At 39.9% G+C, this 17,432-nt stretch overlaps 1 protein-coding gene across 3 annotated transcripts in view; it reads right to left on the bottom strand.

Annotated features, from left to right (window-relative positions):
- mbpb (myelin basic protein b) overlaps positions 1 to 17,432 on the bottom strand; it is a 56,618-nt gene that overhangs the window by 8,855 nt on the left and 30,331 nt on the right. The window contains exons 1-4 of one of the 3 annotated variants that reach the window (XM_053651201.1): positions 12,915 to 13,166; positions 2,898 to 3,005; positions 1,377 to 1,403; positions 218 to 247 (exon numbers count right to left, since the gene is read on the bottom strand). In XM_053651201.1, coding sequence (XP_053507176.1) covers positions 218 to 247; positions 1,377 to 1,403; positions 2,898 to 3,005; positions 12,915 to 13,034 — 285 coding nt within the window. In that variant the 5' untranslated portion in view covers positions 13,035 to 13,166. Of the gene's footprint in view, positions 1 to 217; positions 248 to 1,376; positions 1,404 to 2,897; positions 3,006 to 12,914; positions 13,349 to 17,432 lie in introns of those variants that run through there. The other 2 variants (XM_053651202.1, XR_008388694.1) reach the window with 2 other exon arrangements.

The raw sequence follows: 17,432 nt of genomic DNA, 5'->3' as shown, positions 1-17,432 counted from the left end.
CACTGTTAGTTAAGCTAATGTAACCCTTTTCCTCTTTTTTCCGAAATCACACCCTATTCACTACATGGTGGGCTATTTTGGGAGCCCTCACAATGCACTGACATTAGCGTCCACATGACGATATTAGCTACCCATAATGCATTGTGGCTTTTGCAGGGAATAGGGAGTTTGGCGCTATCCCGGAAACAGGGTGTGTGTGTTTCTAAACAGCACCTACCATGCCTAGTTTAGCTGTGAAAGAATGCCACTGTGCAGAGAGACAGATGGAGAGAGACAGACAAAGAGACAAAAGAGAACAGGTACAGTCGGGTGCAAAGAGACTTCTTGAGTGTACTCCTGAGGGCACTACCAACATCTGTTTTTATTTAATCAGTTATCAAACACTAATCCACCATTCTATTCAGTATCTCTCATGAGGACCCAAATCTCCTACTACTGCCATCCTGAGTCCCATAAGCTCCTTGTGCTGCCATTCTGCCTCCGTCATGCTCCTACTGCTGCCATTCTGGCTCCTACATGCTCCTACTGCTGCCATCCTGAGGCCTACAAGCGTCAGCTTCTGCAGTTCTGAGGGCCTCCAGCTCCTGAAGCCATCCTGAGAGCAACAATCTCCTGTTCCTACCATCCTGAGGTCTATAAGCTCCTGTTTCTACCATCGACAGGCTGACAATCTTCTACTGCTGCCATTCTGAGAACCACAAACCCCTACCCCCTCATCCTGAGCTTCACACACTCGCATTTCTACCACCCTAAACCCTACAATCTGCCATCTGGAGCCTTGCAATATCCTTCTCCTTCCATTCCGAGACCCACAAGCACCTATTTCACCTACCTCCAGGCCTACAAGGTCCTACTCCTACAATCCTGAGGTCTAGAAGCTCCGACTCCTGCCATCCTAAGGTCTAAAAAGTCCTACTTCTGTCATCCTTAATGCCTACATGCTTCTACTCCTGCCATTTAGACCCTGGCATCCTTCTTCTGCCATCCTGAGGTCTACAAAGTCTTCCTTTCCTTCCCACTATCACTTTGGCTTGCTCACTGGTGGTTAATGCACTGTTTAGGTAACATAATGGCAAAAATTGTGTTAGACAACTGATGGAATAAAAACAGGGCTTGGGAGGATGCTCATCCTGACTGCATACTCCCAGGTTCAAAGTATATAAGCCGACTTAGTCAGTACAATCACGTGAACAAAACACATACACACATGCACAAACACACATACATAATACACAAACAACCGTAATGAATTAGCAGTAGTATATTTTAATACACAACCTAGACTTAAATATATTAGAGATGAAACTAAAATGAAAGCTACAGTGTGGGACCAGGATCTGAGGAAGTGGCAGTGAGAAAGCTAAAAATGCACTTACCCTAGATTTTTTAGGAGCAGGAGACACCTGAGGATTAAAATAATTGAAAAAAAAAAAATACATATAAAATATTCAGCTATTAGGATAGACACAGAGAAAAGACAGCAGACACTGTACATTCAGGAAGAATTCAGACCCCTTTACATTTTCTGCATTTTGTTTGTTACATTACATTGTAAACGTATTAAAAATAGAGCGCCTCGCCAGCCTAATTCTTCTTGGGTATCTATGCTAGAAGCTTGGCACATCCTTTCATGATCTTTGGTTGTTCCTATGGAGAACGTCTCAAGCTGTGTCAGGTTGGATGGATTCAGGAGTCTAGGTATTGGCTGTCCAACATTGTACAGGGAAGTCGTACTACTTCAACTTGGTCCTATGGATCGAAAAGAGTCAAGCTCAAATCTCAAGCACCGCCAAGCTGCCGATGCTGGACCCTTGAGGTCTAAGACTGAGTGCTGAAGGGTGTCTCTGTGCTTGGAGCTGTTTATTTTTCCTTGATCGTGTCAAACCTTCAAGATCCATCTGCTGACAAACATCCCCACAGCATGATTCCCCCACCAGTGTACTGCACCATAGGGATGGGATTGGCCAGATGATAATTGGTTTCATCACACCACAGATGTATGTTTCTAGTGGCCTGAGAGAACTTTTGTGAAGCGTCATTTGTCTTTTCTTGAGAATTGGGTTCTGTCTGGCCACTCTGCCTTAAGTGCCTGACTGGTGGAGTGCTACAGAGATGTTTGTCTTTTTGTCAGGTTTTCTGCTGTCAGAATGACTTTCAGTTTCTGGGCCACCTTCCTGACTAAAATCCTTCTCCCACACCTTTGCTCAGATCTGCTCAGTGTCAGTGGTGGCACACTTTTAATTTAGGAAGCCAGTGACTTCTTTGGGACCTCTACAGATCGTTTCTGGTTCCCCTTCCCCATCTGTGACTCAGAAATCTACTATTTTGTTTTTTGAGTACATGGGTTGGCTTTTATTTTGACGCACTGTCAGCTTTGGGGTTTTATAAAGACAGAGGTGTGTCTACCACAGGTGAACTTTAATCAAGATTTAGAAACATGTCAGGTATAATGACTGGAAATGGGACGTGCCTGAGTATCAGGACAAAGATTCTGAATACTTAGTGTATGTAACTGAGATATTTCAGTTTTTCAATATTTAATACATTATCAAAACATGTTTATACTCTTACATTATGGAGTATTTTTTATTTTTTGCAAACTAATAAGGAAATAAAAGAATATTCTGAGATATAGAGATAGACAGAGAAACACACGTAGGCTACATTGTATATTGGACAGAGACAAATTTAAAAACAAAAGCAGACATATATAGAGAAAAACATACAGAAGACAGATGGAATGAGAGAGACAGCTTGACGTGAATCTTTTTATTAATATTACTATAATGGTAATGTGGTCAGAATGAGAGACAGAGGTGCATACAATGATTAAACTTGTCTAGTTTGTTTTAGTTAGACGGAAAGAAAGACATGGAGAAAAAGACAGAGACACTTACGATAGATCTGAAGAAGTGAACGACAGCATTGTCGCCACCAGTGCGGCGGCGAGGAGACGAGTGACTTGACCTCTGAGGGGAAACAGAGAGAGCACCACGGAAAGAGCCCTGAAACAAGACAGGAAGATTGTGTAGTGACCAGAACGCATCTTAAAATGAGACAGGAAGTGTGTGGTGACTAGAAAAAGCCATGAAACGAGACACAAAGCGGGTTTGGTGACCAAAAAAGGGTTAGGAAGTATGAGGTTGCCAGAAAGAGCCCTAAAATGAGACAGGAAGTGAATGTATTCACCAAAAAGAGCCCTAATCCAAGACAAGAAGTGTGTTTGTTTATCAGAGAGAGCCCTGAAATGAGACAGGAAGTGTGTGGTGACAAGAAAGACGCCTGAAACGAGACAGGACGTGTCCATGGTGACCATAAAGAACCCTGAAATGTGTCAGGAAATGTGTGTAGTGACCAGAAAGCGCCTCAAAACGAGTCGGGAAGTGTGTGTAGTGACCATAAAGAGCCGTGAAACGAGTCAGGAACTGTGTGTGGCGACCAGAAAGAGCCCTGAAACAAGTCAGGAAGTGTGTGGCGACCAGAAAGAGCCCTGAAATGAGTCAGGAAGTGAATGTGGCGACGAGAAAGAGCCCCAAAACGAGTCAGTAAGTGTGTGGTGACCATAAAGAGCCCCAAAACAGGTCAGGAGTGTGTGTGGCAACCAGAAAGAGCCCCAAAACGAGTCAGTAAGTGTGTGGTGACCAGAAAGAGCCCCGAAACGAGTCAGTAAGTGTGTGGTGACCATAAAGAGCCCCAAAACAGGTCAGGAAGTGTGTGTGGCAACCAGAAAGAGCCCCAAAACGAGTCAGTAAGTGTGTGGTGACCATAAAGAGCCCCGAAACGAGTCAGGAAGTGTGTGTTGAATGGAAAGAGCCATGACCCGAAACAGGAAGAGTACGGTGACCATAAAAAAAGCCTGAAACAAAATGAAAGGTATATGCATATAAATGGAAAGTGCCCAATCGCAGTTGTGTGTGTAATGTAATAATTATAGGGGCTGTGTGATACTGCCTTGAATTGTCAGGCGACCGTGTCCTTTTCTCTCACACTGTTATTTTGCTGTTTAGGCTCTCATTAGCATGGGAGAGTGCTTTGAAGCATTGGCGGTCTCACACTGAATCACTCTAATTGCCTCTGTACAGAACTCACACCCATCCACCTCTCGCACAATAACACACATTAGAGGCCAATCAGTGGTGTATTTTGGGAGCGCTGATGAAACAGCGAGGACATCTCAGACTCAGCGGTTATGTTTTAACACATTAAGGTTCAAACTTGCTCATCCTCTCAAAATCCTCTCCATTCATACTATACAGCTCCAAATATATATAAGAGAAATCAATTTCACAGCTGAAATTCATTACAAAATCTATTTTTATTATTAAATTAAGCTAGTTAGTTTCGTTGTCAGCTTACTATTGTCCCTCCTGTTCCCAGCCAATCGGAGCACACCATAGAGGAGTTAATGAAGAGTTATGGAATCTCTTTCGAGAAATATATTTTGACAAAATGGAATTAGGGTCTGATGATTGAAACTGGTCTTGTTAGCACGGTAAAGACTCTTGGACCTCAAGTTAGAATTTCATTCTTCTGAGAATTTGATTTAATCTTCAGCTCAGCTCTGGAGGCAAAGAGATCGATGACTCCTGCTGATCCAGCACCTGAGTGTACACACACACACTCTGATGAGCACACCAGTACCCAACAGACCTCAACATTGCCCAACAAATACTCACCTTAGAGGAAAAACCTGGCCAAAAATGAACATTCTGTCCACTTTAGCCCAAACGTAGTCAGTCAGCCAAAACATGTTTGATGTCTGAAGTTTGCTTCTTTAGTTTTAGACAGAGCATGAACCAGGAATACACCCTGACTGTGACACCAATGCACTGCACACACACTAAGCTTGCCTACCTATCTGCACGTTATTAGGAGATGGGTGCGAACCAGAGTAGCTGAAGAAAACCCATGTGGAGATGGACAGAGAACCCACTCCCGAATTCTGACCTGTTGGTAGGACGTTCAAATGGACATAGAGAGCTCTGGTCAAGCTCTCAAACATACTACCATACTAAAGTGTGTACCAAATATTATATAGTACACCAAATTTGTCATTTCTAGGCAACGCCATACTGTTTATAACATATAATTTAGTACAGGAATGTACAGTGGTGCTTGAAATTTTGTGAACCCTTTAGAATTTTCTATATATCTGTATACATATGACCTAAAACAACATCACTTTCTTTCGAGATTCAGTTCACGGACAGATGTCCTGACATTTTCCATTTTTTGGAGAGCACTGTTGTTCAGTGTTCTCCTGATGGTGTACTGATGGTGAACATTAACATTAGCCAATGTGAGAGGGGCCTTTAGTTGCTTAGAAGTTACCCTGGGTTCCTTTGTGACCTTGTGATCTTTGTTGGTCTCCACTCCTGGGGAGGCTAACAGTGGTTTTGAATTTCCTCCATTTGTGTACAATCTGTCTGACTGTGGATTGGTGGAGTCCAAACTCTTTAGAGATGCTTTTGTAACCTTTTCCAGCTTGATGATCATCAACAACACCTTTTCTGAGGTCCTCAGAAATCCCCTTTGTTTATGCCATGATACACTTCCACAATCATGTGTTGTGAAGATCATACTTTGAGAAGTATGTTGTGCTTCTCTTACAACCTGAATCTGAGTGTGATGTTATTTCCATAAAGTGTGTCTTGTAAAATAAACGTATTAACTACTCACTGTATAGGCTACATAAAAACTACCACTCTGGACGTGCCACACCCTATTCACTACATCGGGTGCATTATGGGTATCCTGTGTGCATCATTTGGACACTAATTTATTGTAGTGCACATGACAGTAAGATGGTTCCAAAGTGGTTCATCCTGGACAGTGTCCAGATGGATCTGGAACCCATCCCGGGAACACTGGACATGATGCGAGAATACACTCTGGGAGGGACACCAGTCCATTACAGAGCACCGTACATACACAAATTTACAACTAGAGGCAATTTAGCTTTGCCAATCCACGTACCGCCATGTTTTTAGGAGGTGCGGAGAAACTGGAGAACCTGGAAGAAACCCACACAGACACAAGGAGAACAGAAAACCAGACAGACAGTAACACGAACTCAGGATCAAACCCTGGAACTGTGAGGTGGAAACGCTACCTCCTGCACCACCATGCTATCGGATTTCATACATGAAAACAAAAATGAAACTAATCACATACATGTAACATGTATGACTAATTTTAATGTATGTCACATTGTATATCAGTGAATGCATTTTAATTGAATTTACAGTTAAATTGATCAGTTTATGTAGCAAACTCTGCTTAAGAGCAACCACAGCTTTATAGTTTGTGAACCTTTAAAAGAAAACAGATTGAACCATTGGATGATGATCATTTTGGAGAGGGAATTGAGCAGTAGCTGATATTTACTGTTCATTAGCGCTGCATAACAATTTACACATGGGTGTGTAGACATAGGAGTAGTCAAAACCTTAATCTCCAGTGGTACTGCATTGCTTCTAGCAGTTACCTTTTCATAAAAGCTTGTTGTTAAATACTTTAGACACACAAACTTGATTGCACCATTAAACGCCACCAGCAGCCGTTTAGCCTGTGATTCGGTCATGGTCACATAGCAGGATAGGTTTTCACAGGTTTTGGAGCTGCTTTTATGCATTGTGAATTTATCTTGCCTGAAAAAAGACAAGGATAAAGACATCCATTTTTAAGTTTTTCCTAAATCTGCCAGATAGGAGCCACTTTTTGCCTTAAATTTTTTTGTGAATATGGCCGTAGATTTGTTTTGTAGCACACAGATATCCTGATCACTAGCATCCCTCTTGCTCTGCTCAATGTTCTGCTGGGAAACCTTGGGTCCTGGCATTCATGTGGATGTTATTTTGACACGTACCACCTACCTAAACATTGTTGCAAACCAAGTACACTGCTTCACAGCAACGGTATTCCATAATACCTATCCCTAGCCTCTTTCAGCAGGATAATGCGTCCTGCTACACTGCAAAAATGGTTCAGGAACAGTTTGAGGAACATGACAAAGAGTTCAAGGTGTTGATTAGGCATCCAAATTCCCTAGCTCTCAATCCGATCGACCATCTATGGGATGTTCTGGACAAACAAGTCTGATCCATGGAGCCCCCACCTCGCACCCTACAGGATTAAAGGATCTGATGCTAACGTCTTGGTTCCAGATACCACATCACACCTTCAGAGGTCCTGTGGAGTCCATGTCTCAATGGGTCAGAGCTATTTGGGTGGCACAAGGTGGGGACCTACACAATATTAGGCAAGTGGTTCTAATGTTATGGCTGATCGGTGTATATTCCTAACAAAATTAGCAAGGAACATTACACACAAAGCTAAGAGTGGAAAAGAGTGTCCCCAAACAAAGCTAACAAAGGTGGAATGAGCAGTGAAGAAAATCTCTACACAAAGTTAAATATTTAACATTATAGACAATCCCCAAACAAAACCAGCCATCTCACGTTAGAAAAATATTTGCATATGATAACTAACTATATGACACCATTGCGCAACCAATAGCATTGCTGCCGCATGGCTCCAGGATGTTTGACTCTGTGTGGCGTTTCGCATATTCTCCACCAGCTATAACCAACGTGGCTTGCTCTCGATGATTACTCTCGAGTAAGGGAACAACCAAAAAAAATGACACTGAGCTATACGGATGACATTTCGAAGCAAAACTTCTCAAAATGTTAGTGTTAGATGAAACAGAATTAAACACACACACACACACAAGCTACAACTGGTTTTGTTAAATTGTTTTAATCAAGCAAAAATAACCATAAAGCTTAGAACAGAATGGAGATTGGAGACATAAATCATTATAAGAACGAGATTAATACTTCCAAAATGTACAAAAAGAGGGCACTCAGCTCAGCTCTCTGCCATCAACACACTAATCCATGTGAGGTGTGTTAATGTAAACCGGAGCACACATTAATAAAGCGTTATTATCTCAAACATCGCATCATCGTCAGTCCACACTGGATGTGTCCAAAACCACATTCCTTATTCACTACATATAGTCATTGAATGCCAAGGTGCATTATCTGTTATCTTTACACACCCTCAAAGCAGTGCACTATGTAGTCAATGAAGGCCGCATGGCATCTTTAAAAACCGCAGAGCATTATGGGTATTTTCTATCTGCTAGGGCGCTTTCTCATTGCGGTGCACTGTTGCATTACACTTGATTGCAAAATGGCCGACTATCAAAGAAATGCACAATATAGTGATCGGTATGGTATAGATTCAGTTAGTAAACTGTTGCAGTGCATTATGGGATTTCTCAATGCACTGGATATTCTGCACTGTGCTTTCAGAAACGATTAGAAAATAGTAGTTTGCTAGGTAGGGAATAATATGTGGTTTTGGACAAAGCCAATGTGAAAGGCATTAGATGACAAAATCAAGTAAATAAAAAACCCAAAAAAATAATTAAATTTTAAAACCTGGTTTTAGGACTTGAAATGAATTACAAAGGCAGAGAGTTGGACATTAAAATACTAGTACATGACATGTATAAAACATCCCATAATATATGAACCGTACTTAAGGCTTTTATTTTTTTTTATTAATTTTTTTTTTTTAAGTACTGCAAAGTACTGCTTGTGTTTTACAGCACAAAAAAGGACATCTTAAAACAGTACCATAGCAAAGTATGCTAACTGTTGTGTTTAATCAAAATGCATTTGGATCACGGCATTTCATTCAAACACTGCATTTCCTGAGTGCCAGTGGATTTTGGTTTCAGTTAAACATCCTGATTTTCTCAGCATTACACCGACAGTTTGGGAAAAGCAAAAAAAAAAAAAAGGAAAAAAAAAAAAAAAAAAAAAGGGTACAATGTGCCACTCAGCTCAAATGAAAACAATAAGCTAAGACATGTTTGGTGTTTTGCTAAACTAGCTCCAGAGACGAGTGTTAGCTAGCTCCACTAACATCTTAGCTCCAACTAAGGAAGCAAACTTCAAACACCAAACATGTCTTGGCTGACTGACTACATTTTGGGATCATACAAATATTGTGTACATTTTATTTTATTACATTTAAAAATGAAGACATGAAACCAGTTTGCTAAACACACACACACACACACACACACACAGAGTCAGTTTTAAAAGGCATGAACCGCTGTTTGGCAACAAAAAACCCAACCAAAGAAACTTTCTCGGAATGAAGCTCAAATAAATGTGCAACAAAAACACCTTTAACCTTAATAACAGAACTGAGTGTGAAACAAACCGAGAAAAGCAAAAGTTATACTGAATAAATATTTTGTCTATAATCGATTTCATCATTTAAAAAAAAGGCTCTCATTAGGACTACTTAAGCATGCGCCTTATGAAAGCTGAATTACTGAATCGGAATTTATGAACACTGAAAAAAACTCATCTGAATATACATGCTTGATTTTTCATTGATGGTTCAATGCTCTGAATTGGTCAGATTTCATTACTAAGAATTTGATTGACATACTACTCTTTATTTCTCATTTCTTCTTCCATTGTGATAATTACTATAGATTCGATCAGGATTACTGATATTATCGTATCCATTTTCTCTCAGCTAGACTGGCGCTTTTGTTGACATTTGTCTAGTTAAACTTGGGTTTATTAAAACGTTACGCCATTACAGTTAAAAGCAGTCCGTACAGTATTTCAAGCAGTTCTTTGTGTGCGATGATTCTGCTGCGATGCAATTTGGGGAATTCTTGGGCTTTTTTTTTTTTTTTTTTTAGCGGAAAACTACTTGAATTACACAAAAATTGTTTTTCGCAGGGATATTTGTTGGTAAACGATACCTTTTCGTTGTGCGCATGTTCGACACATATGAATCGAAGGAGTCTTTGGCCAAATGGGCGTTGTGATGTCGTCACATGTCGCGTCTTGGCCCAAATCTGTGCTATCATTTTGAAAAATCGCAAGGTCCTCCGAATATTGCGGAGTTGCGTTGATTTTGTAATTCCTGCGTTCACAAAACTGCGGAATCCGGGAGAAGTACACGTGACACCTGCTCCTTCAAATAAGGACCCTTACTATATAACAGTTCTTTTGCTGCTCAGACTTGATCTAGGGAGTGTAAAAATCCTGCCTACACAGGCAACCTACACAGAAATAGAACACTGATGGCATCCATGATAATAATATTGTGTATGTGTAAACTGCACTATATTGTACCAATAACTGGCACATGACTAAAATGAGCTATAATCTTTATCATAATTATTCCAAAAAATATAGGTGCATTTTTAGATAATGCTAAAAGTATAAATCTTTTGCTTGCTTCATGGTACGCATAAAAATATACACTTTATTATTCTGTGCAATGTAATATTGCAATATTGACATCTGGCACTGTAGTATTGTGATATAATTTGTGTAACCATATAAAGATTTGTATTTAGAAATCCATAAGTCACAGACAAATGGCAGATCTTTTTAAAATTATAGCTCTGGGATAAAGCTTGTAAATGTAAACTACACATAGCTGGTGTTTATTTTATACTAAAATCATATATACTTGTTAATACAGTGCTTGTGGAATTTGTTCCTACCAATATCGTTTGGTTTGCATTGCATCAGTTGTCATATTGTCATATTAACTCCACCATTTTTCTGGTTAAATACTAAAGTACTTTGTCGTAATTAAAAAATACTGATTTTTGGCTGTCTAAAGTTTCATGCTTATAGGATCTGTTATTCGACATTTAAGCTTCCACAGATCAATATTGGCGGATCTGTCTCAGGTTGAATAAATACCTTCGTGATAACTGATGAAATAAGACAGCTTGTGGCAACGGCTCAGATACAAAATACTCACAAGGAGTTGCATATTTAAAAGACAGCACACTTAAGTGATGAAGAAATCAGAAACAGTCGTACCTTTTTAATTAAAATACACCACCGAGGATCGGACGTTCGTCATACTAGGAATTTAAAACAACATTACGTCCTTACAGATCATCACTGGACGGCATAAAGATCACTTAAACGCAAACGACTAATGAAACCTGCTTTATTTGTAACTACAGCGTCTTGGATTTTGCAAATCGATCAGAAAAGACATCCACTAGCATGAAGAAATGTTCGGAAATGCAACTCAGTTAGCATTTATATTCCAGAAAATATAATTTATATATTAGGGTTTACCTCAGTGAAGAAAAATACGATTTGTATATGTCCTTTTTAAAATGGTGGGATGTAAAAGGTCTTGCTGCTGGACCTTGCTAGTTGAGTGCAGGCTAGCTTTTGTAAGGATTAGCATTTGTAAGGAAAATCGCACCCAACACTGTAGAATGTTTTGCATTCTAAAAAGCTGGTTTTAGACGGTGTGTAAACATGTTTTGATTGGTTTTTACGTTTCCCCGTCGCTACTTCTGTATCGGTAGCTGTTCCGAGAGTTTTGCGTAAACCTACGTCGTCCTTATATTGGTGTGCGTTCTAGCTTTCAAGCTCACGTCACATTACGCGCTCTAAGACTGAAGATCTCAGCTAACGACCAAAGAATCGTGTGACTTTGTTGGAAAATCGTGTGTAAACCGTGTAAACTGGGATTTAGATTCGATCTCGTATATTTTATATTTACTACCTGCTCTCATTGAGAAGCATTTTAAACAAAGCGCGAGTTGTCTGACTAGCCGTTTAGCTTAACAAATGCTTACACTGCTCTGACTGAGCTACAGTCTGCTAAGTGTAACCATAGGAATGACTTCTGGCAGTTTGTACAAAAACACAACTACTCCTTTATCAGAAAAGTACAGAAAATGTTCATGATGAGACAGACAGCTAACAGCTCACACTTGGAAACATGCTCCTCAAACGAAAGCAAAAGTTCTGGCAGCCATGAAGGACACAAGCGACTCTCTAAAAGAATACAGCCTACTCTCAGACAGGACACGAGGCTGAGCATTTTAATTGACCTCACAACCTTAATAGAAAAAGCTAACTCCAGAAGGCAAAACGAGGAACTAGTTTAGGCCACAAGATGTAAACGATACTCAAAAGTTCACTTTTAATATAAGGATCCGAGTTATAATGAGATTAGAAGAGTATATATACACATGTATATATATTCATAAAAATGGGAATTAGAAAGATTAAGATGTTGGATGAATGAGCAAAGTTTGGAAAAGTAAAAAAAAAAAAATTAGCATATGTATTTTTAATATCCATCATATCACGACTATGAATTCATTTGTCCTCTTAAGACAGAATTATGATCTTAATATCTCAAGAGGATTTTTTCCCCCCTCAAAGCTATGACACATTCTCAAAGGTTATTTAAAGAAAATGAATCTGTTCTGTTCTGCACAACACTGACTCCAGCTTTAGATCGCTAAACCACGCCCAGTATGTACACCATGTCCCACTCCAATCTTACAGCAATAAAACAAAAATTCAAACATGAGAACTGAGTGATAAAAAGCTGAGAATGGGAAGTTGGTGATGTGATCAGCGTATCGTCACCGAGGAGCCAAAAGAGAATTGACGGATTAAAAAAAAGAACTGTTTTTTAGGGTATTTAAAGAAGAAGAAGAAGAAAAGTCCATCCATTACCTTAAGTCAAAAAAAAAAAAAAAAAAAAAAAAAAAAAAAAAAAAAAAAAAGGGAAATATATTTTTTAAAGACACCAACAGATATAGCTACAGTGGCTCTAGTTTAGATTCCTAAACCACACCCAGTGTGCACATGTACAACACCAACCGTACAAATAAACAACAAAAATTCTAATTTAGCAACAGCAGAGATAAAATGATGAAAATGAAAATCAGTTCAGCAGGACACATCGGATCAGCATTCCATCATTGTAGGGAAAACCAACCAAAAAAAAAAAAGTTGTTTTGTGGAGTGTTAAATTAAGTTTTTGATTTTTAATTTACTTTTTTTTTTTAAATAAAGCCCACGTCTCCTCACCTTGCTCTTCCGCTTCTTATCTCCTCCAAAGATTTTTCCAATCTGATCCATCACTCCTGGGTTTTTCTTCCCGCGCCCGAGTCTGAAGCCGGACTGTCCCGCTGAGCCTGAAGATGCCATGTTGGGTGCGAAGAGCGAAAGAAGCGAGTGAACAAGTCGAGTTTTATGCTTTCACTCTGAGTTTTCGGACGTGGCTCCTCCAGCTTCCTCGATGGTGTGAAGTTCGTCCGACTCTGACGGCCGCCCTTTGAAGGTGTTGTCCTCTCGTCCCGGGGCATCACGGGAAAAAAGGCGGACCAAGTGTGGGCGTGGCCAATATCCGGAAGCCTGGTTGGTCTGCCCGGCGCTGGGAGGGGCGATGGGGGCGGAGCCTGACGTCGTCTCGCTTTTGTTTGAACGGTTTTTGTTCTGGTTGACGTCCGAGTCGTTCATGCCTGCACAGAGATGACAAAAACTTGTTACAGCCCACACAAACACACACATATACACACTCCGGTGCGGACCGGAGCCATCTCACACAGCACGGGCTCGCTCAATGACTTCCTTTGTTCTGTACAGAATCTCACATTTACTCAGCAACATGTAAAGACAAAATGTGTTACAGTGTGAGTGCAGAGCTGAGAACCAGATTCATTTCAATTTAACGCATCTTTCAAATGTAAATTTATTGAACCTCTAAAGTTCTACAAAAAAAAAAAAAAAAAAAAAGATACACTAAAATCAGGATAGATACCTATAATACATAATAATTTATATATAATAATATATACATAATAATATAATACTTAATAAACTGTATTTATTGTTGAAGTGCTCGAATGAACCTCTTTCTCTGATGGAATGTTTGGGTAACCAGGTCAAATCTGTCGCTAAGGAAATGACAGGTTTAAAACCCTTTCTCACAGTACACCGCTGTCCCATTCCGCCGACAGAATGGAAATTGACTTATCGGACATTGTTTATAATGATTATCAATCAGTATAAATAATGAATTATTTTATAGCCACAAGTCTGTTATGAGATTAGTCAGGACACTGTTGGGTTTCTGTGTGTAGAGTATTGTGACTCTGTGTTTAGCTGCTGGTGAGCAGGGTGATGGGAAAGGGGAGGGGTATGAGCCCCGTGCTGGGCAAACATTTCACACCTCTCCACAATAACATAACATCGGTACGGAGACAAAACAGATGACAACTAAAGCTTCTTTTTTAAAAAATTTTTTAATAATAAAACACAGTACACAACTACAAATGATAAAGTTTGAGCCTATTAGGCTAGGTAAAACAAAAGAAATACTTGTGACAAACTGCAAATTCTTAAAGCCCAGAGTGTAATAAATGAACTCACTTTCACAAACCAAATAAAGACCAGGAAAAAAAAAATTGTGTCTCTCGCTCGCTGGACCGAGTTCATTTCCATTCCTATCAATGCTCATAGGTTAATTACCCTATGAGCCTGTTTGTACGAAACTCATGGGACAGCTACAGCCTGTCAGAGGTGCACCTAATATTCACTCCCTCTCATTTTTGGCACATTTTCCAGCTATAGCGAAGGATGACCATGCTCAAGCATCAACGACACAGAGAACATTCCTCTGGAATACAGCAATGCTGTTTAGAAAACAGAAACATGGACATCCAGTGGATATTTAAAAAAAAAAAAAAAAAAAAAAAAAAAAAAGTCTACACACCTTTGTTAAAATTGCAGGATATAACCTTTTATAACGGATCATGTGACTGCGCTCAGAATGAACCACACATTCAAACTCGTTCAAAAGTAATTACCATACACCTGTCATCAATATTAACTCCAAGTAAAGATTAGCTGTTTCTGTAGGGTTTTCTCAACATCTTGGAGGACAGGGGGTACAAAAGAATTTCCAAAACATTAGATGTACCATGGAACACTGTGAAGGCCATCGTCAACAACTGGTGAAATTGGAGCATCAGAGTGACATTGCCAAGAACAGGACGTCCCTCCAAAATTGACGAAAGGACAAGAAGAAAACTTATCAGGCAGGCTGCCAAGAGACCTACAGCAACATTAAAGGAGCTGCAGGAAGATCTGGCAAGTGTTGCTCACACCCTGCATAGTATAATATAAATAGTATATTATAAATGCTGAAATAGTAACCCAAATAATTGTAAATATTACAATATTATTTTTTTAAAAATTACAATTGCACACAATGAACAAAGAGTAAATAATGATAAACATGTTTAAGTGGTATTGTCAGGTCCAGGAGTGAGTTAGAGAGAGCTGAGCAATCTGGCAGCGACACCATTACGGTTCAGCTCATCCATGTGATAAGAGACAGAATAAAATTGTGACGTGAGACAACAGCAGAGTAAGACCGTGCACTGCTGCTAGCTGGATATTTGTTGATCGCAGACTATTTCTCACCCCAGCAGTGAGGTGTTTATAAGGCGTAAGAGCTGGATCTCAAGTGTGTAACACTCCGTACAGTGGGTAGTAGACTTTACTTCAACAAGACATGAAGACTCCATCACTCGTCATTAATCTGAATTCAGAAAGTGTAATTGGCTCGAGAGCAGTAACAACCAGAGGAAATGCTGTGCTTTAAAGGCACTGAAAGAAAGGAAGGAAGCATGGAAGGAAGGAAGATAGGAAGTTAACAAGGAATGAAGGAATGAAAGAAATGAAGGAAGGAAGGAGCTAGGGGTAAGGAACAATGAAGGAAGGAAGAAAGGAATAAACTAATGTATGAATGAATGATGCAGGGAAGATAGAGTGCAATGAAGAAACACGAGAGGAAGGAAGCTAAAGAGGAATGAAGAAAGAAGAGAGAGGAAGGAAGGGAGGAAAAAAGGAAGGAACTAAGGAAGAAATGAAGCAAGAGAGGAATGAAGGAAGAATGCTAGAGAGGAAGGAAGGAAGGAAGGAGAAAGGGAGAAGGATGGAAGCTAGAATATAAGGATGAAGGAAAGTAGGAAGATAGTTAGAGAGGAATGAAGGAAAAAGAGCAAGGGAGGGAGGAAGGAAAGAGAAAGTGAGAAGGAAGGAAGCTAGAATATAAAGATGAAGGAAGGAAGAAGAGAAGATGGATTGAAGAAACTACTAGTAGTAGGTAGAGCATCCAAAACCCTTACTCCACTTCTTACGCACTTCTACCTTAAAAACAAATGGCACAGCACTAAATACTACTTGTTACGCTCATCACATTGAATTACCTGATTACTGGGCTAAAATCCTGAAATATGATAACAGCTTTAATCAGAATAACTTGCTAACTGATAAACATCAGACTATTAAAATGTGCAATGAAACGCATCCAGAAGTATGTGCCTTTACCCGAAGCTGCTGATTGGTCGTTATGATATCATCAATAAAGTTTGTCGGTCGGTTTGATTGGGAAAGTTTCAACCTTTAATCTGAAATATTTTTCAAAGATGATAAAGTTGATCAAGTTTGAACACAGTCCGTAAACTGATTTTGAGCTGAATGTATTGTAGAACAGAAGAAGAAGAAGAAGAAGGAGAAGGAGAAGAAGAAGAAGAAGAAAAAAAGAAGATGAGGCATATGGGCTAATTCATTGCTCGTCTGTAATTAGCAATAGGGAGCGTACGTATCATTGTGTGAAGGAACGAGGATTTCTTGAACGTTATTCTCTCTGTGTTGAGGAGGACAAAAGGGCGTGCTATGTTCAGAGGAATGGTGTGAATCTGCATGCTAATCGTTTCTGAACAGAGACGCGTTGTGTCGAGTGCACTGTTATTCCGGCTGAACAAAAAGCCTTGTGTGGCTGGAATAACTCCTCTGAGGATGGAGTTTGAACTCCGTGCCACTTATCTGATAGCGGACTGAGCACCACAGACACACACGCTCTCTCTCTCTGTTTCACACACACACACACACACACACACACACACACAAAATGCTGGTCTATTATTTGATATTACTTCATAGCATAACCAAAAGACCACATATGCTTGCATAACTTCTATGCTGGACTACTGCAGACTACATGTTGCTGGCCAGCTGTCCCGTAGTCACAGGATGAAACTTCAGCTAGTTCAATAAGCAGTAGCCCACTTCCTTTCCAAGAAGAGAAACAGAATAACAGTGCTGAGTTTCTTCCAGTCACAATTTTCCTGCCCCATGTCCTAAGCTAAAATGGTGGCCTGTTACATTCCTCGTTGACTTACGATGTTTTACGCTGCGAATGAATTACTTCAGGTGTATGTTGGTGATCTCATGAAGCAGATCTAGATAGGCAATCTAGATATAGATTAGATAAACTTGTTTAACGTGGCCTATATACACCGGTCAGCCATAACATTAAAACCACTGACAGGTGGTTTAATGAATAACATTAATTATCTCGTTACAGTGGCACCTGTTAAAAGGTGGGATATATTCAGCAGCAAGTGAACAGTCAGTTCTCAAAGTCGGTGTGTTGGAAGCAGGAAAAATGGGTAAGTGTAAGGATCTGAGCGACTTTGACAAGGGACAAATTGTGTTGGCTAGACGACTGGGTCAGAGCATCTCCAAAACGAGAGG

The sequence above is a fragment of the Ictalurus furcatus genome, chromosome 20, assembly GCF_023375685.1.
Source record: "Ictalurus furcatus strain D&B chromosome 20, Billie_1.0, whole genome shotgun sequence".
Classification (NCBI taxonomy): Eukaryota; Metazoa; Chordata; class Actinopteri; order Siluriformes; family Ictaluridae; genus Ictalurus; species Ictalurus furcatus.
This window is presented reverse-complemented; position numbering and strand designations above follow the sequence as displayed.